At 31.2% G+C, this 27,109-nt stretch overlaps 1 protein-coding gene across 1 annotated transcript; it reads right to left on the minus strand.

The window, feature by feature from the left end:
- Window positions 1-1,140: 1,140 nt before the first annotated feature.
- On the minus strand, window positions 1,141-19,698 carry LOC129968198 (uncharacterized). Its single transcript, XM_056082050.1, has 5 exons — window positions 19,631-19,698; window positions 15,957-16,041; window positions 3,875-4,041; window positions 2,438-2,514; window positions 1,141-1,193 (listed from the first exon to the last, which is right to left on the minus strand). The coding sequence occupies exons 2-5, from the start codon at window positions 15,966-15,968 to the stop codon at window positions 1,141-1,143; spliced, it is 309 nt and encodes a 102-aa protein (XP_055938025.1). The 5' UTR covers window positions 15,969-16,041; window positions 19,631-19,698.
- Window positions 19,699-27,109: the final 7,411 nt, after the last annotated feature.

Consider the following 27,109-nt stretch of genomic DNA (forward strand, 5'->3'; position numbering starts at 1 on the left):
CAATATTTAAATAAAAATGCAATTCATATTACTAATTTGACATCTAAGAATGTTAAATTCTAGGTGAACAGACTGGTCGCCAAAGACGGCTAATATTTATAATGCATAGAATTTGTATTTTTTATAAATTTATTTGTTCAGCATTTAGAATGATTACATTTTTTATCGAGTTGTATGCAGTTCCCTCAGCTCAATGGTCCTAGGCAGCTGTCTAGTCAGCCTATCTAGAATTCCATCACTGAGAAAAAATACAAGAACGTTGACAGTGACAGCCCTTTTAAGATAATTGCTATTAAATTTTTCAAAATTTGTTTCTAAGATAATGTTTATGATTTAATTGGCTTATATTATATATAATTTAAATACTAATTTTATATCAGATTAGCCCACATTAATTTCAATCTAAAATGGCCTCTTATTTCTTGCTTTAATTCCCACTACTTATTTAATTAATTCTACATGCCCTCAATAAAACTGCTCACCTTAGAGTTTTCTTACGCTTCAAGTAAAGAGATAAAAATCTTTAATGCTTACAACATTCTTTTAAAGATGACTAAATTTCCTTTTCTTAAGACTACATGTGTCAAAGAAATCCTTATAAAAATCTCATAGTAAAAGCATTGAATGGAAAAACGTTGGTTTCTTCTGCTCGTGTCGCGATGTTGACTGATGTATTTTTTACCACTTATTCCTTGTACGAAATTATGCCTCCCGCGTATATATGTTCATTAAAATGGGACACAGATTTTTGTTCAACAATTTCGTATGGTTCAACACTTTGAATCAGAAATACAAAATCGATTTACGTACTCTTTTCCTAAAGAAACAAATGCATGTTTAGTTAGTTATTTGGATGCAAAAATTTTCTAGAGCTATGGAAACAACAAAACATTAATCAATTACCAACTTGCATTATTAATTTTTTTTCTTTTCTTATTTACTATTTTTACTAAATACAAAAAAAAAAAAAATTACCAGTGATAAAAGAAGTTATTTCAAATGCCAGAAACCTATTAAAAAACAACAAAATTTAAACAATAAAGCCCCCCTCCTTTTTTTTTTTTGTTGTTGTTGAAGAAAAAGCCCATGCCACTGCAGTATTTTAATGCAATATTATTACTCATTTTAGAAATGAATTGCTCAAGTTGCACATCTGTTATTTAGTGAGGGGTATTTCCACTTGCAGTATCTAGCTAAAAAAAATGTAGAAAAAATATTAATAAACACAAAAAAATAAAAGGCAAAACGAAATAATAACAAGCGAAACAATAAGTAATTCACCATAAATAGTAAATAATATGAAACTAAATAAAAAATAAAAGTGATAAAGTAATAATTTCACACCATTTAATCACCAGTTAAATCGATAACACTTCAATTGGTAAACCCTTCAATTTACAAATGAAATGCATAATATATATATGGTGTGTCTTAATTTAAAATCTAATTAATTTCCTAATTTTTATCTTCAATTAGCACATGTTTCTTTATTCTAAAATTCTCTTATTTCCCAATCCAAATCCTTTTTTATTATTTAATTATTTCTAACACGTTCTGTAAAAAAATTGATGTCTATTGCAATTCTCGCACTTTGAGCGAAAGGATAAAAAATCCCTTACTCCTACGGAATGCATTCCTTTCAAAGATGTTCTAAGATTTCCTTTCCTGAATCGGCCTGTTTTAAAGAAATCTCTGAAATAATCTCTTAATAGAAGCATTAAAGGAAAAATTTCTCACACTGTCGCGCTTGTATTGTGATGCGAACATACGTGTTCCGCTGTTTAACCTCGAGTACAAACCATGCCTTCCAGTGAAAAAATAAATTGAAAATTCCAAATTTGTCTTTTTTTTTTTTTTTTTTTTTTTTTTCGGCTACGCATATTTAAAATTGGCGCTCTAGGTCATGCTGTCACTTGTTACTTCTGAAATCTTTGTATGTTTTATTTTTCGTTTGTGCTGTCACTAACATTTTTATAAGATCAACAGTTTGAGTATTAAAAAAAATTAATAATAAGGTTAATTGTCGACATCATGCAATCAGTTCTTTATTAGTTTACGGCATATTACGTTTTCCAAACCTAAAACCAATCGCAGTGTGTCATTTTCAAATGCGTGTTTTTTTTTGTTTTTGTTTTTTGCTCCGATTAATTTTTTATCGTCCGCTATATATATCCAACACATATGAAGGCGTTATGTCCACTATTTCTCATACCAAGATGTCCCAAAAAGAAATACTTTAACTCGAATATCTCTTGAAGAAATAAGTCATATCACTAACTCTCCAACTCGTCCGATGACACACAGATAAGTAAAACTGAATCGCCGGACCGCCGCAACAGCAACACTGGCGGGAACTGTGATTGAATCCTAAAGGCCATCACCGGCCACGGTACAACCTTTCCCGAAAGAAGTACGTCCCGTCATCGATGGGAGGTGCCTGATCCCCCACCTTTTTGTGTACCCTCCAGGGTGACGAGATCCAACCACCGTACCGGAAGCATCTCATCCTCTCTCCTGAAAAAATAAAGGGGGCAAAACAATATCAGAAGCAATTTAGAGTGAATACAAATTATAAAACAAAATTATCTTGTTAATATTAATAATAACTTGCACAATTTTATTACTGTTAATCCAGTTATATAATTAAACTATTAATAATTAATTAAACTATTTTCAAATAAGCTACATTTTGATTTTCATCACCGTAGAGTGCTGATTTATTGAAAACTAAAGAAAACTCAAAATGCAATGCAACACAAATGTAAAGAAAAATAAAATAATAGTAATATAATCAATAAAAAAGAAACTAAGCACCAATTCTAAATGAAGTATAAATAAATAAAATTGAATTATTGTATTTAATTTAATAATAGAGTACACAATTTTATTACAATTAAATCGATAGTATAATTCTTTTTCCAAATAAAGTACGTAATGAGTGTGTCAATCCAGAATCTTTACGTCAAAAGTAAAGGAAAGATAAAATTAGAGATAAAATAGAACAATAGTAAAATGAACTAACGGACAATAAATAATGAATAAACATAAAAATATCGCTATCTCTTTCTTTTCTTTTTTTTTTAACGGATAATCATTCACGAAAGTTTTCCAACGTTTTAAAAATGCTTTTCTTTTTCTTTATTTTTTTTTAAATATTAATATAAAAAGGGAAAAAATCAACGGAGCTTTTGTGCGATACGATATTATGTCCTTTTTTTAATCTGAGTAAAGTTTAGATAGGATTCCATATTAAATTAATTTAACCAGTTAACAGAGGATTTTTTTTAAGTCCTTTTTAAAGTCAAGCGATGGCACATATACAAGACGAATGTAATACAATATTTGCATAGCAAATTTTGCAAAAAAAAAAAAAAAAAAAAAAAAAAAATCATAATGAAGCTAATAAGATTTTATTTTTATTAGACACAAAATTGCAGATCAACCGGGCCAAAATGAAGATTTGGAATGAGAGCGTGCACGTCGAACGCAATTAAATGGTTAAATTTTAATTTGTCTTAATAACTTTCTAAATTTAATTTTTGAAATTATTTGGCTTATAAATATATATAGAAGAAGCATAAAAACTCGCATACATGGTATCCCAAAAATATATAGCTACTCTGAATATCAATATCATAAACAAATGCAGGTGCCGTCCTCGTCACCTGAACACGGTTCAGAATTACGAGGTCCATCCCAAAATGGCCCTAGTGTTGCTTTAAAAACGGGACGTTAATATAACTAAAACAAAATAAAACAAACAATTGATGCTATATTTTAAAATAGAAATTCAAATTAATTTATATATATATAAAAACTTATTCTAATAAATTGGAGTGGTCGAGTTGTTACCCATTGAAAACAAAAAACGTACGGAACTGGAAATAGCATCAAATTTATTATCATTTGAGTACATTCTCTTGAAATGGATGCTTTCGCTTTATTGATTCTAACTGGATTTATTCTATATTCATTATGCTTTGTACATCTCCGCAAAACGAAATCCATGGATTTGAACTCTTGGAGAAGCAGCCAATCTTTCTGAAAGAAAAAAAAAATCATTGTGACATTTTTATAATTTAATGATATATTAGCGAGCAAAAGTGAAAAGCACACATGTAAAAAAGCAAAAAATTTTAAATCTGCTTCAATCATCTCATTCTTGAATGCCTGTTTTAATGGTCGAACTGATAAAATAGTACGAATAGTGTTAAATAAAAATCCACAACACTGCTTTCTTTTCACTTTTCCACATATTTTATAAAATGTCTCATTTAGAGAGAGAGAGAGAGAGAGAATTCCAAAAATATTTTTTGAGAATTAGGGGAAATTCTGCGACGTGGAGATTCATTAAAATTTCCGAGTTGAATTTTTTTAAATAACACTTTTTTATATTCCGTATAGTAGAAATAATAATAATAATAATCTGTTGTAATAATAAAGCAGAATAGATGCATCTCTGCCTATTTTGGCGTTGTAGAGGCCAGACAATGACATATAACTGCCAAATTTTGTACAGAAATAGTTTCGACGATTTAAATGTGAATCTCGGAATAATTTATTTGAAATTTTAACTAAAAGTTTACTGAGATTTTGATTTTTCGCGGTAACTTACAAAAATATTCATATGGAAAATTTTTTTTAATTTAAAAAAATCGTTTTCTTTAATTGATTTTACTTTTGTTGTAAAATTCTGCGGTTTAAATTTAATTAACTTTTAAACATATTTTTAGTACATTTTATAATAATATTTCCATTGTTATGAATGAAACCCAAATTGTTTTCATCGTTTCATCAAATATTTAATCGCGTGATATTCTTCCATTGTTAAATGCAAAGAAACAAGGATTCTATTTAATATCCTTTCATTTTATGCAAGAAATAAGAAACAAAAATTTTATAATATCGTGTAAGAAAACACATGAACCAGATATTTAATATTTTTAAAAGTACTATGATGTCATAATATTTTTAAAATTCAATTAGGTTAGTTCATACGCACAATAAAAAGAACAGATAAAAGGTTATTAAAATAAAGCAGAATTAATCATGGGCATTAAATTATGTAAGTAATTTTATAGAAATTATATACATCCAATATCCGCTTCGGACCAGCTGGTAACAAAGCCAGTTAGTGATAGTAAAAAGGAAAGCCTGATAAAAAAATAATCAAGAACCAAAAAAGGGAACATGCATAAATTAGAATTTCATTTACATATTTTAACCATTAACTGCAATATTTATCCAGAGTTCTTTCTGAGAATGAAGTAGCCGTAAGGCATTTTTAGACTTACCTTAAACAAAACTAATCCCCTCCAACTATCCCAGACGTTTTAATTCCTCCCGAAAGAGCTGTAAAGTTAAAGGAACGCGCAAGACTTTCTTATTAATTAAGAAACTGTCTAGAAAGTTCTTTCGGCGGGAATGGAATCCTTGCCTTTATTCTGAGACATATTTAAAGTTTTTTGAGTTGTCTTACTGTTAAATGGATTAATTTCCGAATGTTTTTAGAATCCCTTTTTTTATAAGAAGTTTATTAAAGGCTAATTAAATTAGTTTCTTTAAATTGATTGCTTTGTTAAAGTTTGTTATTGTACGCTGGCAACAACAGTAAAGTTAGTTTTTAAAATTCCTTTTTTATCCTTATGGAAAAAGTTTTCATTTGACTTCACTCTTGAAATACTTAGAAATTCCAGAGAACTATCAGAATTCTTGAGATATAAATTGAAAAAGAAAATGGTAAAGTGAAAGGCCTGTTGTGTGAGAACGAACGGCGGACAAATAGATTGAAAAACAATATTCTTATTTTTGTATTTCTATGACATTATTTCAGGAAAAAAATAAAGTTTATATTAGTCTGGTATGTCGTCTTGATTATTGTCTATATTATAAATATATATATATATATATATATATATATATATATATATATATATATATATATATATTGCAACTTTTACCTTTCTCCAGATCCTACTCTGTTTTTATATAAATTTGATTATTTGAGGATTGTTTTGATTTGTTATTTATTTTGCAATGAGACAATTTACAATTTTCAAGAAAACATTTGATGAAACTAGAAATAAGCCGAGTTTAGCTTTAGTTATATTATTAACGTCCGGTTTTAAAGCAACACTAGGGCTATTTTGGGATGGACCTCGTAATTATGAACCACGGTTAGATGACAAGGACGACACCTGAGCTGGCACCCCCTCTCCACACCACACCAGTGGGAGGACGTTTAACGGGCATTCGGTGGAATCGTGTCTCGAACCTGAAATCCTCCGCCGAGACCTTACCACCAGGCCTAGATATAAGCCGAGAAAGAGACGTCAAAATAATGCGTACAAATTACAATATCTAATTTTAAAATTAAGGCTGAGATATATTCCAAATAACATAAGTTTCATCCAATCTGCGCACAAAGTTTTTATTTTCAACTAATATATTTGCATAATAAAGTTCATTAAATATCAAAAGGCAAATGTAATGTAAATGGCAATGTAAGGAAAAAATAGAAAATAACAAATGCTAAATATAAAGGAAGAAAACAAGCCTTCCAAGATATTTGTCCCAAAAATATAACATGCATTAATAAAAGAGAATATAAAATAACAATTTCGCAACAAAATTGGCAAACAATTTGGCCAAAAAAATGCTATATTCTTTAATGAAATAACAAATAATTCCTGAAAATGCAACAATTTTCCCCAAAAAGTTGCATTAAAATATGCATCATCTCTACTAAGAATAAAGGTGTGTGTGTGTGTGTGTGTGTGTGTGTGTGTGTGTGTGTGTGTGTGTGTGTGTGTATTGGTATTCCACAGACCAAACCGTTTCATTTAGAGTTACCAATCTTGGCATATGTACACTTGGGAGAGTGGAAATGGGCACATCGGAGCAGGTTTTTAAAAAATTGAAAAATAGAATTTAAAAAATTAAGCGAAATTTTAATACTTTCACACCATAATTTTCGAAATTATTGCAGCACAAAAATAATTTTTATATCTTCTTAAAACTCAAAAAATTATTTTTTCACCTATAATTATTTAATATTCAGCAAATTTTTTCTGAATTTTGAAGATTTTTTTTAAACATACACACACACATGCACACTGCTTAATTTCCAGCGATAGATTACACGGTTAACATGAAATTCAGACCATTTTCATTGTTTCATCAAATATTTAATCTACTGATTTTCGTCCATCGATAAAAGCTAAAGAGGGATTCTAATTAATATATGTGTAGTTTATAAGACTGCCCAAATAAAAAAAATAAAAAAAGTTGCGTGCAAAGACACGAGCAGACTTGATAAAGGGACACAAGTAGGATCACATGGTACACAAAAAATTTTTTAATAAAATAAAATGAAAGTAAAGTTATTTCCTTTCTTTCTCATAAATAAATAAACTAAAGATGAATAAACTAAAATAAGACTTAAATAAAAATTTCAATTCTAAATTTGGAGTAATACATCTAATTGGCACTCGGCGTATGCAAGTTAGCTGTCTCTGAACTTCATTTATCAGTTCTTTTTCATCCATAACATCAGAGAATATATATACTGTCATCTCTATATTGCTTTTGATGTGTTCCATTAGTGGACAGGAGCATATGCAATGTCTTATGTTACCATTGATCATTTCACCGCATCGGTAGTAGTAGGCTTTAAGGTTGAAACGGTGCAGGTAAGTAGGAACAAAGACCATGATTTGTAACTGCTTTAGAAATGAGTCTATTATTTATGCATCTGTACATTTTAACATCATAGAATATTTCATAAGTGAATCTTCCTTTTTTTTTTTTTTTCCCCCAAGATCCCAATGTTTACCATTCATTTTTCAATTAATTTAATGGAACATATGTAAGAAACAAAATAATAGGTCTTTAATGTTTTGAAATTTGGCGAAATGATGGATATTTCTATTTAAGCGATTTAATTGAAATTAAATAGAATGAAATACTTCCGGGGAATTAACTGGCCTCCAAAGGCTACTACTTTACTAACCGCTTAACTGTTTTTGACTAGTATATTCGTCATGGAAAAAGTACAACATTTTACGTTATGACGAGTTTAATCGTCAGGAGTTATAAGTAGTGACGATTTTAGTAAATACGCAAACAGAATCGCAAATTTCAAGAAAATATTTTTAAATATTTTGAGGCCAAGCCTCAACAAAAGGAACAAATAAAAGATTATTATGCGTTGTACCATGTTTTGCTCAATACCATTCTCTAACAGCAAATTGAAATAATAAATTAATTTTTTTGTTTCTTTTCGTTTATATGCAAAAAATGTATGTTAGTTTAAGCAAATAAATAAATGTGATTATTGAAATAAGAAAAATAAAAGTCATTTCATTACAACATAATTTCAGATTACATATACTCTGTGTTTGACGTGTATACTCGACATCGATACATTTTTGCGACAATTTAGATACATATTTTCCGAAGAGATCGAAACAGTTAACTAGTTTATATTGTTACGAAATTTCCGGGTTCGTTTGGATAGTGGAAGTTATATGGTGTGAAGAACGCTCAATCAGCAGGCGGCAGTAGAAAATAAAACAACGACGTTTATTTACACGAAGACACACAGGACAGCACCAAGACGACAACTATATACAGCACAGAAGACGATTATCTTCAGCCGAGACGTGCAGCATACAACAGCACACACAGCTGCATACAACAAGACTCTACTGCAGACAGTAGAGCACAGTTCAGCACTAGCTTCACTCCGTCGCTGCTCCGCTTATCTCTGGAAGGCCAGTTCTTTAGCGTCGATTCCGACTACTTTCCGACTCTGTCGCTTCCGACTATTCTCGCACTCCACTGGTTCACGACTCAATTCACGACGACCCGACAGCTGCGGCTGCTTCCTTTTATAGGTCTTAGGAGGCGGGGCCAGAAGCCTCTGAACCAATCAGGAACGTTCGAGGCGTATCTCCGTTCCTACTGGACGGATCGGGAAAATTCTCGATGTTTCGGGTATAATCTATTTTGGCGCCAAAGTTGCCAAATTCGTCGCCAAGTCGCCAAGTTTGTCGCCAAGCTCTGGGACCTCCTATGGAACCAACTATGCTGGGAAGCAGCATCACATGTTCGTAACAATATAGAAGAGGAAATGAGATAATGATTTTGCAGCAAACTTCACATGAATTTTTTTACGAAAAATTTAATATTTATTCATATATTATAAGATAGCAAATAACGAAATGAAAATATAACAAATTTCGTTGGCAATATATACAAAAAATAATACACTTTAGTAAATTCAATATAAAATAACAAATATCTGTTTATAATATAACAAATCCGCTTAGAAATTGACCGTCTGTCGGTCTGTTCTTTTGCATACATATAAACGCGTCCATTTAAAAATATTACAAGACAGGGAAATGAAATGACGTCTATAGTTTTAGCATGTAAATTATAGATGCTTATAACATCTTTCATGACATCTGTTCAAAGAGTTGACCGTCTGTCAATCTGTACTTTCACAATTATATACACACGGTAAAGCCAAAAAATAAAAAATAATCATGATTTAAATGAAATCCGCCGTGTCATTTCAATTGTAGTTCTGTCATATTTTGGCCTCAAACGATCTGAAAAAAGGCGCCTAAAAGATATTCAGTTTTCGGATATCTGTGTTTTAACCGCATCACAAAGATTAATCATCATCCTCATCAACAACAAAAAATCTCCAAAGATCGCACGCTAATAGGCTCCTTCGTAAATATTTTTCACTATTGGCATATGCTGATATGAAAATACGGGTTCTCTTTCTATTCTAAGAAGTACAAAACGCATACACACGGGACTCTGAAAATAAAAATAGAAGCACTCATAGCATTCACGGTATCGTCCAAGGTTCTTAATTTTATGTTTGGAGAGGAGGATAAAATATTTATAAGAAAATATGCGAGAACGTTTCGGGAGGACCCCTTCTACTGGTTTCCTCCTTTTTTCTTTCTTTCCCCTCCCCCCTTACAAAAAATGACGCAATAACGTTTTCACATCAAAAATATTTTAGTCATTATCATTTCATAAATTTCTTAAATATTAAGTTTCATTCAGAAACTTTATAAGTAAAATATTATGCGTTAAAATACAAAGCTATTTCGTTTATGAAAATAGAAAGAACATCCTGGAATAATTATAATTTTCAACTATTAATGAGAACGTATATTAAGAAATATTTCGGAGAAACATGACATTTTAGAACATTCTAAAATAGTTAAATAATATAATAGGATTTTACTCTATCTTAATTTTCCTTGAAAAGAAGATAAAAAACGAATGAAACTTGATTTTAATTAAGAACTAACAATCCCTGACGTGAGTCGTAGAATAATTAAAATCTTTTGGCTTTCTTTCTTTCTTTTTTGGCGAGTATTTTATTTTTGTTTGGTTAAACAAAATAGGATTTTTGCCATACTAATTATCTTTCAAAACGGATTTATTATGGAAGAAATGCGTTTTTGCCCTCTATTTTTTTTTTTTTTTCTTCGCTTTAAACAGAGTCGCATTAGATTCTAAATTAGTTACCAATAGTTAATTATTTTGTTAAACCTATAGTCGAATTCCGATTACTTATAAAGCCTGATTAAAATTCCTTTCCTCCCGTTTGTTTCAAATTGAAAAGAAAGAACTTTTTTTTTAGTTGTATTTTTTTTTCTTTGCTTATTAATAAGAATTCTAAAGCTCTCTTTCTTTTTTTTCCATTTTGATGCTCAGAAATTTATTAAAGTTAAAAAAAAAACTTTTAAACTCAGAAAAAAAAAAGTAGAATTAGAGGTTGAGTAAGCAGTGAAATTTAGAGAAAATGTTAGATTAATATAAATTTTGTGATTTATTAAAATTTAAGAAGAAAATGAAAGGAAAAGAAAAGGCTGAAATGGAATCTCTTTCGTAAAATTTAATTTGTGCTCGAAACCTTTCAATTTCTCAGAATCATTTAAACGATATTTTTTGCAGTCTGCTATGATGTCGCCACAGCTTATCTGATTAATAATATATATATGCATGATAAAAAATATGCAAACTGTTAAAAAAAATATGTACATTAGTTATATACAAATATTTCATTGATTAAATTTAAATAAAAGCTAAATAACCAATATAAAATTAATATAAACAAAAAAGAAGCTAAAAAGTATTGTGTTTATGAATTCAAAGAATTGTGTATTAAGTGGATTATACTATATCAATTAGATTGTATGTTAAGAATTTTCATATATCTTGTAAAATAAGTCAATTTAGGCTTATGACAGTTTTTATTTTTATCAATCCATTGACATTTATGATAATTTGATCGGACTACAAAGTATTTAGAAATTATATTTCAGAAATTTTATTGCTTAAATTGATGAGTTGGCCAACTAGGCATCTATGCTTGTGTCCGGACAGAAAAAGGAGAGGGGGTGGGGGGGGCGGGAAAGGAAGTTGGAATGTCGATCTTTCATATTTAAAAAAAATAAAACAGTGGCAGTGATCTCCTCTTTACTCATACACTCTCCACTAGTCTGTGTATTTTCTGTAGGCGGTTCAAGGTCACATTTTCTACCTCGCTATTGGTACCAGACAACCAATAGCGAGGTAGAAAATGTGACCTTGAACCGCCTACAGAAAATACGCAGACTATAATAAAGGCGATTTTGCGTTTTCAATGCATTTTCGCAACCGATTGAAACAAAATTTGAACACAGAGCAGCAATTTTAGTCACATGACCACATATTAAATTTGCTATATTTAAATTATTGCACTTTTGATTGTCGCGTTTACATGTTTTTGAAAGTAGAGACCGACGGACGTTGAATCCTTGATTGGATTTGGCTCAAAATTTGATACCAATATTATCGATTTCTATCAAATTTTGAGCCAAATCCGTTCAGAGGAAGTTATTTATTCGACTGTTCGAATACAAATTAAAACGATAACTATAAAACGGCTAGATGGATAAAATTTGATACACAAATTTAAAAACTATAGTGTTGACACCTGTGAATTATTGATTCATATCTTACAAGGGGTTGACTGTCTGTCGATGTGTTCTTTCAGAAGCATGTAAATTCGATAATAGAAAACGCAATGATTTGCATCAAATTTGGTAAGTAATTTTGTGACTACAAGTGTAGTTCTTAGCCAAATTTTTGGTTTAATCGGTTCGGAAAACACAATTCGATTTTCGGTTACTATTAACCGCATAATAGGGATTAATTGTCAGAATGCGTGCATAAGACCACATGATAGATTCTCGTCAAAAGTTAATATTTCGTGACTTTTGAACGCCAATGCCACACAAGATGTTTTCTGGAATAACACCTTTATTAGAAAACAGGCGAGACAGTTTTGAAGCGACCAATCCCGCTGATTTTTATTCATAAGTTGTTGTTGTGACTTATGGCATTTTACAAACCCGTCGTTAGTGAGTGTCTATTGTTTTTTCAGTAGAAGAGTACGACTTAGCTACTTCATGCGTCACATTCACTTGCACAACCCCTTTGTACGGGGGTGGGGACATTCACACACCTCACAGATAGAACATAGAACACTCATGCCCGAACCGGGGCTCGAGCCCGGGATGCCCAGATCAAGAAGACGCGCTACCCCTATGCCAGTACGCCGGCTTATTCATAAGTTGTTAATATTTAATTTCTTAAAGAACGATAATGCTTATATTTTATTTTACGTTCGAAGATAACTTTACTTTAAATTTCTTCTGAAAATTGAATAATTTCACATTAGCATGTGATAGTGATACAAATAAAAAGTAATAAATCAATACTTTATAACAATCGAAACATAAAATAGTGTGTACCGTGTTAAGTTTAGCAGTAAATAAGTATAATTAACATTCCAAATAAAAAATTCATATTATACTTTCATTTTGTTTCCTGCCATTATTTATAAACAAAATTGAATTAATATAAAATATAGTTCAAGTGATATTTAATTTTTCATAAAAGAAATCAAATTACTTTTTTACGATAGACAAATTAGGAAAATGGTGCAAGTCCATTTTAAACCCGTAAATATATATTTTTCTTTAAGTATAAAATTATATGCCCATAAATATACGTTTTTAAAAATTCGTCTGAAGGAAAATTATATAATTAAATTACATTTCGATAAATTAGTAGAAATATCACCAAACGTAAAGCTGAAAGAATAAGGTATCTTACGATATTTTTAAATTGAATTATATGGTAGCCGTAAGAAAAAAATGGACTTGCACCACTTTCAAAATAAATGATCCGTTTAATATTATTATGAACCAGTCGCGACAGTGAAAATTGGGTTCCCCCCCCCTTTCTTAAGATTTAATTTCCCCATTTTTTTTTCATGAAAATCGAAAATCATCATAAAAATGATGAAATCATATTGTCTAAAATCATTAACACTCTTTTTTCTTTTTTTTTTCTTTCCCTTTTTTTGACTAGTGAGTTCGAAAGGATAAATAATATTTTTAGAATTTATCGACGGTCGTGCTTTCCCGATAAAATTGAATTTTTCAAAAAAAGAGTATTGCAGGTATCAGTCCGAAATTTTAAGCGGGCGTTTTCTTCTATCCAATGGCTTAAGAATAATTAAATAGATTTGACTTTAATTAATAAATATATATATTTATAAATTTGTTTTTTTTTTAATTTATGCTGATTTAATTATCTTAATATTGGAAGGACTATTTTTTATGTGTTTTTTAATACCTAGAACATTTTAATTTAAGTTTTCCTTATCAGAATATTCGCTTTTTATTTAAAAACGGAACGCAGCTCTTCACTTATCTTCTCCCCTCCATCAGATCTAATATCCAGAAACACACACACACACACACACACACACACACACACACACACACACACACACACACACACACACACACACACACACACACACACACACACACACACACACACACACACACACACACACACACACACGTATATATAGGTCTGTTTTAGCTAGCCAATACCAACTAAAACTCTCAGTTTAAACCAGAAAAATTGCTGCAAGGCATCTTTTTTAAATATTAAAATGAGTTCATTTGGACAATTGGCATCATATGGGGATTCTGTAATCTTGTAAATTGCTGCAGCGTAATGTTACTAATCTATAACAGTGCTTCGTTGCGTAGTATGTCTCTTACGAAAAAAATGTTTTTACAGACATAGCAGTAGCTCTAACAGATTCTGGGTCAGTTACCCTCGCCTTTGGCGACAAAACGTAAAAACCTAGAATACTTGAAAATCTTAAGGCGATAACTTCATTAGGACTTTCCGATTTCTAGCGATTGCTCGGGAAGCTTTTCGGCCTTGTTATGGAAACTATAAAAAGCCGAGAGACAGGAAATAAGTAGTCGAATAGTGAACTGAGGCGAGGGAGAGTAGTTGAGTTCGCTCTAAGCCTTTTGTGCTGTTGCGAGAGTTGTTCTTCGGTTGTGTTTTTCTGCAATATATTCGCATCTTTCGATATGTTTGTAGAATAACCTGTCGTTACAAAGTTATTGAATCTGTTGGGCTTTTTCACTGAACAACTTACAGTTGGATTTTCAGATTTTTCCATAAATCAGCGTTCACAAGAGGCCAACTATCGCGAACAACGGAAGGCCTTTTGTGAATTATCACGCCTACTTCAGAAGATCTTGCGAACACTGCTGAACAATAGTTAACACCACGTCTCTTGCGCCGTAAACACCCAAACAAACAAGTCTCTATGTTTCCATCGATGATTCTTCAAATGTAAAAATTCTTGCAGGTTTACACTTGTTTCACGCTCGCCGGTAAGTTTTTTAGTCGTGGAGATGGCTGCATCAAATCGGGCGGACTGTTAAAAAAACAAAAAAGACCATTGTCTAATGCGAAAAAGATGGAATAAAAATCAGTTTACGGATAAAAATAAAGGCTATTTTTTTATTTATTTGGGTGAAAACTTCTTTATTCTGGTTCAAATCAGATGTTGGAGTATTTTTTTCATTCTTATCTGCGTATTGAACAATTTCAAATCCTGCTTTTCTTCAAATGGCTTCTATTGGATGGCAAAAAATCGATAAGGGAAAGTTGAGTGCTATAAAAGCGATCGTGCCTTTTTTCATACTGGATACTTTTTTTATTATTTGGTCGATGTGATGCATCCATCTCATACTAGAAGATCAAAGGAAACCGAGTATAATATGCTTTTTTTCTTTGTTTAAAAGGAGAACGATGGTAAAATCAGCTGCGAAATAACTTTATAGCATTATTGAAATAATTCTAACAAATTAACTTCTCTTAATCCAAAAAACAATTTTTTTTCAAATCATGATATATTAAAATTTTTTTAACAGTGAGAGTGGCTTAAGAAAAGTGATTCATTTAGCTTATTAAATAAATAAAATAAAATTAATTAATTAATAATTAAGTACCAAATCAAGATACACCATTTTGTTTAAGATAAGGAATTGAAGCATTTAAATATGCCATTTATTCAAAAATTTGTCAGAAATTACGTCAGCCCACATAACTTCATTCAAACTTTTATGAATTTGGTGGGAACAATACTTACTTCCCATGGCTCTAGAAAGGGTAAAAGACGTTTGGATTTTGTTTTGAAGCAAAATGCATCCCCTCAATTCTCAGTATTTTATTTTGAATTATTTTTCATTTGATAATTACCTTTACTTATAACAAATGTATGTATGTGTGTGTATGTGTATGTTGACACTCTACAAGCTAGACTATATGACATAGTTTCCAAAGTATGTCACATACTTTGGAGAGAAGAGATGCACAGCTAGAACGATTTTTTTATTTAAAAAAATCTTAAATAAAATTTTTTATCAAGCCGAATTTTGGTGTTTTTCCGTAATAACTTCTGGAAATATTATGACATTACGATTATATACGACATAAATCAACAGAAATTTAAAACTTATGTTTGTATATCTTAATAAATAGATAAATACCTCCTCCTCCATCTGTCACCTCACCCGTACTTTGACGGAATCCAAGCAGCGTGGGACATTTAAAAAATGCAGAGAGTTTCTGTACCTGAAAAAGGATGTATTCAACAAAGTTAATAAATAAATCATAATTAATAGATAAACAATTAATATAAACAAAACGTGACGCGATTTAAAAATGTAATAATTTTTAATGATAATAATTAATAATGATTATTTAATGATAATGATTATTAATAATGATAATTTTTAATGATTTTACAATAATTTAATAATTTTTAATCATTATAAATTGTTACAAATGTATAATTTTGCTTTCCAGCACGAATAGTGCCATCATAAGAAAGACTGATTTACAGCCATCTGTATTGGATGCGGTCGGATGCCAAACCAGTGATCCCAGAGCTTGGCGACAAACTGGATATTACTCGAAACTTGGAGAATTTTGTCGATCCGTCCATTAGGAACCGAGATATACCCGATTGTTCTAGAGGCTTCTAGCCCCACCTCCTGGGAACAATAAAACACCGGCGCTTTCAAGCTGTGGTGTCGTTTGTGTCGAGCAGTCGGAGTCGCCACTGACGGACCCGTCCGAAGAAAGTTCATCTTCTCCATCCCCAAGCGATTCCACTTCAGAGGACTCATTCAGAGAAGACTGTTTCAGCTCCACAATTATTTGACAGTCTCCCTGCTCGTGCCTCCCTTTATTGAATTTCGGTTCATCCTCCGGAGGGTTAAGATCCTTTTCAGTGACACCGGTCTCCATTCGGTATACAGTCTTTTCTACTTCCACTTGGCTCTCGCCGTTCCCTTCAATTTCTTCTGTAATATCTTGGGCATCTTCGACTTTATTATTTATCTTCTAAAACTTCTTTTCTCGACGAACGGTCTATCTTTAATAAATCCTGTCGATACTGCTATGTTCAGTGGTGGCGGGGTGGACGGTTGTACGCAAGAAGAAGGTCTATCTTTAATTCACACTTCATTTCTTCATATCCGGTTTTCATTTCTTCCGTAAAGGCTTCCATTTCTTGGAAAAACTTCTCTTGACCTGCTTTCATTTCTTCTCCCATTGCTCTGGTATCTCGTCTGCACCACACACTGTTAACTACTAACCCACTTTTGACACCAAACTGTTACGGATTTTCTTCTCACCGTCGAGTTCTTTTGATAGTAGATGTATAATATGGTGTGGGAGAACCACACAATCAGGCCACAGTAGAAAACAACGACGACGTTTATTTACACGAAGACACGAGTACACAGATGACAAATATTTACAGCCGAGACAAACACAGGACAGCACACAGTAGCACACCACTGACGACAGTAGCCCAAAAGTAGTAATTGCCCACAGCACACGGAGCGGCCAGACAGAATCCAGCAAGAGAGAGGATCTTCGGAGCTCCGCTCTACGATCTCTCCAACGGCTGAGCGTCTCGCTGTCTTCTCTCGCTTTAGCTGCCGACTCACTACTGGCTACTACACAAAAGATACGACGCTGCTTCTACAGTAAACAGGACTCGGCACACAGCAGTTCAGCACTCGCTCCACACAACGCTGTTAATTCGCCGTTGCTTCGCCTCGAAGACTCGTTACTTGTCGGCGACTCTCACTACAATTCACGACGACGACTCTCGACCACACACATCAGCTTGAGAGTGTCGGCCTTTTATCGTTCCCGGGAGGCGGGGCTAGAAGCTTCTAGACCAATCAGGCGTATCTCGGTTCCTAATGATCAACAAAATTCTCGAAGTTTCGAGCATTATCCATTTTGTTGCCAAATTCATTGCCAAGCTCTGGGATCACTGGCTTGGCATCCGACAGCATCTAATACAGATGACACTATTTGTGCTGGAAAGCAAAATTACGCACTTGTAAAAATATACATACTTTTAGTAAACAATGTACAATGCTGTAGTGTTTAAGTATCGATTGCATAATGAAGACTCCGGGTTTTAAGTAAATTGCCTTTGTTTGGCAAGAATGTCTCCACTGATTGATTCTTTCAATCAGAGTATTTTAAGCAAAACAACAGTTTGATTCTCCTTCGGGAGAATCGAATGCTTGAGAACTATAGTACCAGACGCACATACACCCAACAAAACGGCCTTGCTTCGTCGAGTCACGACCTTCGTAAAACAAGGTCTCACAACTTATTTGTGACATCACACGGGTAGGATGATTGGCTGCCGTGAGCAGCATCCCGCTTTCTTCCTTGATGTTTAGGTATATTTTAAATTCACTTAAAAATAACTTTCTATTCCTAATGTTGAGACATTTATCTTGCATAAAATTCAAAATTATTTATTTTTCCCCCCGTATGAATAAAAGAAACGGCATGATAGAAAATCTTAAGGTCCTCTATAGCTTATTGACCATTTAATAACATTCAAACTTCCGAAGATTTAAATCACAATGTAAATTCATTAGATATATACATTGGGGTATTATTGTTAGTTTTCTTGTTTTAATGGAGTTTTTTTTTTTATCTTATTAAAAGTTGTTAAAAATTGTTTTATTTTTTCCATGAAAATATTTTTTAAAGCTTAAAATTAAATTAATCATTAAGACTTTTTAAAGCTTTTGAGGATTTTTTTTTATTGTAGTGACAAGTAATATATGTATTTCATAAGTTAACATATAATTGTTTACTTCTCAAATTACTTATGAACTTTCAAATAAAATATTAATGTATTTATTATAAAATTTAAATTTTACACCAACTAATTCTGTTGATAAAAAAGAATTACTTTCACGGCTTGTTTTTTCACATTAAGAATTGTTTCCATTTAATATATTAGTAATTCATACAATTTAATAAACTAGCTTTTATTATATCTGATTTCACATTTCAATGCATTTATAATTAGTTTCACTTCAATCTGCAGAAACGGTAAAAGAAAACACAAACAAAAAAAATCACACACTATTTGAATCATGGCATTTTTTCAGATAGACAATAACCAAATACATTTTGTTTTCCAACTTTATTATAAATTTCATACAGACAAATGAAAATTATGATATTAAATAAAGTTAAAATACAAACTTACAAATAAAAGTTAATTACAATAGTAAAAGAAACAATTGTGATAAAAGTCAATAATAAAATTTAAAATCAACAGAAGCACTCATTCATCCAAAATAAATAGTTCAATATTATGTTGGAATATCTAAAATAATTATTTATACTACCATTCAAGTAATACAATATTCTACATGAATTAATCTATTCATTTTACAAGATATGAAAGATGGATTTCAAAACAGTAACTTTTCATTACTTCTTTTAAAAAATGTTTAAGATATTTTGTAAAAGTTGCATTCATTTATAATTAAAGATTGTGTATAACTAAAAATAATAAATATTAATTGTTTTATATATAATCTGATGATTTATAGATAAACAAATAAAAACTACATTTTCTAAACCTATATGAGCATGCAATTCATATTGTTTTACAACTATATCAAACTTTTTTACATAATATTTTAGAACAAAATATAAATTTAATTTTCTTTAATTTATAGTCATGATATATATAATTCAAAAGTAAGTTTTATTATTCATTAGATGATTTTAAACTTTTTTTATAAGAGCATAATAACAATAAATCACTAAAATACTTTGGAAGATTTTGGTGATAACTATTAAACATTTCTAAAAAATTTACCTTTAACAGTGGTACTTGAATAAGTTCCTCTGTACTGGTATTAAACGCTTCTCTAACTGTTAAAAACTGATTTTCTTGAAAATGTTATCACAGACCTACATATACGAAACAAATATTAGGCCTAAGTCAGATTTTAAAAAGTATGTATGAAGTATAATCAAAAAGATACAGAAACAAAACATTTTAAATATTAAGAACAAATAAAAAAAAGTCTATGAGAAGTAACAATAAAACAAAGAAATTTTTTATTTAGCTCAAGCAAACGATACCGAAGTAATTGGAAGCATAAGTAACTAAATGTAGAGCAAACAAAAATGACAGAAGACAAATGGAAGTTATAATTTTAAATGTTTCGTTGTTCAAAAGAATTATTTAACTAAAAACTGTACCAAAAAAATTCAAACTTACCTTACTATATTTAGTTGGCATGGTATAGCCCCGCTTTATTGCAGAGATCCTTGCTCTTCTAGTGTTTTCATCGCTTGGAAACGAAAATACTGAAACATTGGGGCTATTTTTTGTGTAATTACTTTTACAATTGGGAACACAGCACGCACTATTCATCTTTATTACGATAAATTAAAATTAATATGAAAAAAAGTTCGGAAAACTTTTAAGCAAAGCCAATAACACATTACCCTTACTTCACTACGACAACGAGTACCATGACTAACCGCACACTTTTACACCACTTGCCTTCAGAATTTTCTAGAGAATTTATCCAACCTCATGGGCTGAAAGCGTTGGGAATTGTGAGGCCTTGTATTACGAAGATAGTGGTCGAGTCGGGAACTCCATCTGCTTCCCCTAAGTCCCTCCCAAACCCCTATGGTTTTTCTTCTCTCAAGTCTGCCATCTATCGGCATGAAAAAAAAACTCCATCTAGCCTCGATGCTATAACTGCCGTGTCATGATTTCTGGACAACTCCTTCGTAAGATTCGCATTGCACTATCGATTCAGAGCTGAATTCAAGCATTTGTGGGGCACCCAGATGACTTCAAGTAAACAGATTTACATAATTATTATTAATGGATATACAAAACACTAAAAGCACCAAAGATACAAAACAATTCTTAATAAAGTAAGTTTATGAGACAAATGTGTATACTCTTACTTTTCCATGACCTATAATAGTAAATATATAATAACATGAAAAAATATGAAAATTAATTTTGAGATAAAATATACAAATTTTTTTATTCTTTTAATCATTTGTTAGTTCTAGGTTAAATAAGCAATGCAATTAATTCATATTTCGTTTTCAAATTCAGTAAATTACTATGCTACCCTCTAATATTTCTAAGTATGAGCATAAACAATATAATATCCAATATATAAAAATGAATTTTTAGTTGTTCGTATCTTACGCACTGCCCTACAGTTCCACCGATTTCCATAAAACTTTGTCAATTTATTGCTTTTAATCTAGAAAATCCATGGACTGTTGCATGCCCACGAATCGGACAGTCAAGAAATTTGTTTTTGCTGAAGACGGAAAAAACAAAAAATATTGTCTGCCATAAAGTATACTTAAATAATAAAGTAAAAGTGAGAAAAAAAAAATAGAATAAATATTATTTTAATACATCAATTTTCATTAAATGTATTCATTGTCGATAAGAAAATATTCTTTCTATCATTCCTAATTAAACAAGATGCTATTTCGAATTTCAAACGATATTTCCAAAATTATTTCTTCTGCGGCAGTAACGCGCTGGGTACCAGCAAATATTAAATAAAATCCCGAAAAAATTCAAAAAATATCAGCACAATCCATAAGCATTGCATATCTTAATGAGTGACGATTTTATGCCATCCAACAGTAGTAGAAAGATCCACCAATCAAAAGAAAGACGAACAACGATTGGCTAATTTAAAATTGTGAAATTCAAAATGCATTTTTTTTTTTGTTTAATTAGCATAATAGAATATCAAAAATATTTTAACAAATATAATTAATAGAACTGGAGACTGTATAAGCATTTTGTTAAAGAAATAAGATTTATTAATTTCAATTTATTTTTTTTCAGTAATGCATTTATTGATTCACGCAATATAATATTTAATTAAATGTTTCACAATTTTCAAAGCATTTTTTTTTTACTGGAATCAAATGTCAATCTCGCAAGATTTAGAAATTAGCTTATGAGCCATGTTTAAAGGGAATAACCCCTTTAATCATAGCAACTGTTACAATGATATAAAATCTTTTATGCATAGTTTAAAAATAAAAGGAACAGGCTTTGTGGTTTTTAATTAACAGATCAGAATTCACCATAATAAAATTTAATATATTATTTTTCTTTGTATTAAATTTTATATTGGAAACAATTTTACACTGACTCACATTTTTCCTTTATATACGAGTTATTTATCATACAATGCTATTTCCAAAAGATCAAACATAATAACTCATTTCTTAAATTGTTAAATTCCTTATGTTAAATGTTAACAAATTTAAACACATACACTAAAAAGAAACAAAAGAAGAATCTAAATTTTTTTTCGGGCATACAGAAAGTAAAAATGGAAAATACAGTTTCAATAAACTCACCCGAATTATCTCCCTTTTATTCTTCTTTTTAATTTTTATTTAGATTCTTTATTCTTAGAATTATTCGTTGGTGGATATTTCATTTTTTTATTTTAATCTATTTCCAGAGAAAGAATTGCGCTTTTGCTAATTTGAAAACTATTTTTTTTTAAAGTAATAATTCACGAGTAAGAGAAAATACTTAAAAAAAATAATAATAGTTCTATTTTTTTATGAGGGAGAAATATTTGCATATTGTCATTCTTTAATTTTTTAAAATTTAATACATACCACTAGGATGCAGACTACAAGAAAACGAAAAACAACGATTAAAAATAAATTTCGCTTTCAGAATTATGATAAAAAAATAAGGATGCGTAAAAATTCTTTTTATTATAAATTTAATTTGGGATGGCAACATTAGAAAATTGCAAAAAGTATTTCTGGTTATTATTAAAATTAATTTTTTTATTCTAAGTCCGTTGAGAAAATTAATTCCATAATTGATTAGTTCAAAACATTGAATGACTTTGAAATTTTTTATGCATTGCCCCAGACAAGATATAATAAAAAAAAAAACGAAAGAATATTTAAGCAATTTTAGGAATTGCTGACTTATTAGATTAAATTTATATCATGGAAAACATTGCTTTTCTAAGGGCGTACAACATAGTTGAACAGATTTTTGTCGGAACTAATTCCCCCCCCCCCCTTGCAGTTTCTATCAGAATATTTTATCGTTCATTTTCCCAGATGAGACTTCATATAAAGTAGTTGGAAATAAAATATACTCGTGTTTCTTAGAGTTAATCAGAACAAGTTTATTTATTTATTTTTACTGGAAGTTGAAATTTGATTTATTTTATATTTGGTATTAGAAGAAACTTTTCTAAAGAACAAGGGTAGAAAAAAAAAGTTTTAAAGCGAAATGCTTACTTGTAGCATACAGTACTTCATTTACACTATGAATAGAATACTTCATTTACATACTAATGTTCTTTTAATGATACCTGAATTTTCATTTCCTTATACTTGTCAAAGAAATCCCTATCAAAATCTCATGGTGAAACCACTGTAGAGAAAAATTTCGGTCTCTTCTACTCTTGTGTCGTGATGTAGATTGACGCATCACTTATTCTTTGTATAAAAATTTACTGCGCTTTCTTCTTATAAAAATTTCTTTGTATAAAAATAGCTTAATTTGACCCCAGTGGTCAAATAAAGCTATTTTAAAATTCCAAAAGTTCCTTCTCTTTGACCATGCATCTGCTAAAATGTTTGCATATATATTTTGGAATCCTTTTCTTTCAGTTTTGGATTAATCTTACGGTGCAATAAACGCATGAATTAACTTGCGTATTCATGTGACAGATGCAATTTTGCGAATGTGCATCTCTGAATGATTTTTTTTGACATTTTAATTAATAAAAAAAATTAAACGTTATTTGAGCATTTTATGTGATAAGGCTCAAAAAAATATTATTATAGATAACCTACTTGTAAGCCATTTAAAATTTTTAAAAACTGTCTTTTTAATGATATCTATATAATTACAGTACAAATGTTTCTTGACTTTTTTTTAAACACACACACACACACACACACACACACACACACACACACACACACACACACACACACACACACACACACACACACACACAATCTTCATGATTTTAAATATTAGATTTTGTTGTTAAACGGATTTTCATATCCTTTTCATTGTTTCATCAAATATTTAATGGCGCAATTTTTTTCCTTTTATAGAAAGTTATATGAAAAAAAGAGAGATTCGGTTTAATATACAAGGTGATTAAAATTAAAGAATCCCTGATTGGGACACCCTGGCGAGAGAACCAGTCGACGTAACACCTTCACATTTGGAGGACATACATTTCAAGCAATGGGAAATTAATTGGTGCAATTAAAAAAGGGGCTAGATAGGGCATTTCTATTTTTTTAGTGAACAGGAGGCATGCGCATTTATTTGGGTTGACTGTTATTTTCCAGCCGATGAGAGCTAGCACTGTAAAAGGGTCATGTACTGTTGTAGTTGTGTAATGACGATTTGTGTATCTATGGTGTGTAAGAATGGTGGTACCGTCTGCAATAATTTCTAAGTGACAATTACTAACCCTTGGTAAATTGTTAATATGAATATTAAGAAGCGTTGGAGAGAGATCAAACTTCCTTGCGCACAACAGTTCAGAATTGGTCTGGGGACAAAATTACATTATCTACTCGTACCCTAGTTATGAAAAGATAGGTGCGAGAGTAAAATTTTCACACATTGCGCCAAATTTCCAAGTCTCGTGCACTTGAATAAAAGCCCTTCATGTCAAATTTTATCAAAGATTTTGGCTACGGCAGATGACAGAAGTACAAAAGCCAATTTTAATTTCTAAAATTTGGCGATTGGATCGCATTGGCTCTGTTTGTGACAACTGCGCTACCTGGCAAGAAGAAGAGTCGAGCGAGGCGTAACGATGGATTTGGAGTGAGGTTGTGTAGTAAGTATATCTGCCATGATGATTTTATGTAACATGTTTCTCTCGAAATAATTACCTACATATTTTATTGCTAAAATGTGCATGCATTTTGCTCTTACTAATTGTCAATCTCATCCACGTGCGTACAACCGAAATGGAAGTTACGAAAACTAATGGCGGATCACTGGTGTTCTTTAGTTAACCAAGACAACACAAGTCCCATAATAAGATAACCAATCCAGAAAACTATCCATATCACGTAACAAAAAGTAGTCCCTCTCGCCCATTTTTACCAGGATATATTGTAATGTCTTGATCTAGACTGATCAAATAACGAAGCAGAATTTCCAGACAATTCTTTATTTTACAGCCCTATATATACAAAGAACAACTTGTTCTAATCTTGGTTAAATAAATAGTTATTTACACCTGTAGTAGGAGATACAACAGTCAAAGTCTTTCTTGAAATTTAGTTGGTTCCCGGACTCCGATCTCATGGGCGTAGTCCAACAGTCCGTCTGCAATTCGTTTCCTTTCTTTTGAAAAAACAAATCTCCGCACTTTACTTCTGCGACAATCTCCACCTCTTAATTGACATTGGTCATTTGAGCTCTCTTTCGGTCAATCGGGGTTCAGCCATATGCTCTCTCAGCGGCGCCAGTGGGTCATGGGAAGGTCCTTTCACAAATAGAAACATCTAGTATTCAGATGTTTGGACACCCCTTTCTCTTTGAAGGTACTATCAATACCTCTGGGACGAGGAATTCCACATGTGGTCTTTCATTGTAGTTCGCTAATGAACAGATGCGAGACCACCCAGGTGAAAAGATCCACCATCTGGCTATCTCGAGGAGTTTAGTAAGTAACAGCGACGGCACAGCTGGCTGAAAATGTCTTATCAGTACTGAGAAACGGGGAATGTTACAATATTAATAAAAATGACTCACAAATGCTTATTTTCTTCTTTACTTTCAAATTTGAGAATGCATCAAATCGTTGGGAAAGAAAATGGATTCGAAAAAAATATTGCCAACTGGAAGTGTGTAGTTGAGAAGTTTCAAAAACATTTATTTAAATCTAGGGGAAATGTGGGGTGGAGGTGGGATAATTCATTTAAATCGAGACTAAATTACTCGTGGTGGCCATTCTTTTCGTATACAATGACAGGTTTCATTCTTTCATTGAATAATGGAATTTTTGATTTTGCAATCTATTATTAAGTTAATAATTTGAAACGCAGAAATCGTTTATGTTGGTTGAAGTATTTAAGATATCACTTCGTAGATGAAAGGTAAATCGATTATGGGCAATCAAAGGATTTAGAAACGACAGATTTAATCAATAAATGCTCAATTTACCGAAAAATAATTTGACACCTTTTTATTTTCTCGTATACGAAGTATAAGGAAAGTATTATAATCACCAAAATGTTCGAACTCGTTATATTAATGAATCTCCACTCTTCAGATTACCTTGAGTTCGAAAAACCCATTTTTGCATTATGCCTATCGGTCCATGACAAACATAACTCATAAATGCCATGAGCTAGACTGATGACATTTGGTATATGGTCTTTATACCAAATTTATAGATTTCTATCAAACTTCGAAAAAATCTATTCACTGGAAATCTGCTCATCAGGCTGCTGGATTATAAATTAATACGATAACTACAAAACGATACAACTAGACGAATAACATTCAGTACACATAGTCATATTGAAACACATAGTTGCAATAGTTTGATATAATCTTTAAAATCCATATTAAAGATTCATATTAAATACGAGGTTGACTGTCTGTTCGTCTGTATTTTCAGAAACAGGTAAATGCGATAACTCAAAAATACAGTAATTTAAATATATCAAACGTGAAACGGGGTTTTGTGATTAAAATTGCAATTCAGCGTCACATTTTGGTTTCAATCGGATGAGAAAAACAAGCCTAAATATAAATTTGATTAGCTAATACTATTGAGCGCATGCCAGGGATGAATCGCCAAAAAACTCGCCAAGGATCACATGGTACATTCAATAAAAATTTGATATAAACGTATAAAAAAAGTGAATCAAATTTGAAGATCAGAAATCTTTCATTCATCATAATTTAATGTTTTAACCCCTTATAATAAATGAAAATTGTTCAAACGTGTTTTATTGTGAATTAGAATCTTTCCCCCACGATATTACAAGTTTTCCCCGTAAGTTTTTTTTTTTTTTTTCGAAGTCCACTAATAATCAGCGTTTACTTGATTGTTAATTGTAAACATCTCCTCTTTCCATTTTTCCTGTTTTGACTAAATAAGCGCATTCTGACGCATGAACAAAGGTGCGGAGAGTTTTCGAATCCATGAATGATCAGTAATTAAAGTTCTTTTCGCAGCTGTAGATAGATGGCAGACTTGAGGTCAGTGAATCTAGTATCTTTTCAAACGACCTAGAAAGAGGGGGAGGAGGG

Source organism: Argiope bruennichi, chromosome 5 (genome assembly GCF_947563725.1).
Source record: "Argiope bruennichi chromosome 5, qqArgBrue1.1, whole genome shotgun sequence".
Classification (NCBI taxonomy): domain Eukaryota; kingdom Metazoa; phylum Arthropoda; class Arachnida; order Araneae; family Araneidae; genus Argiope; species Argiope bruennichi.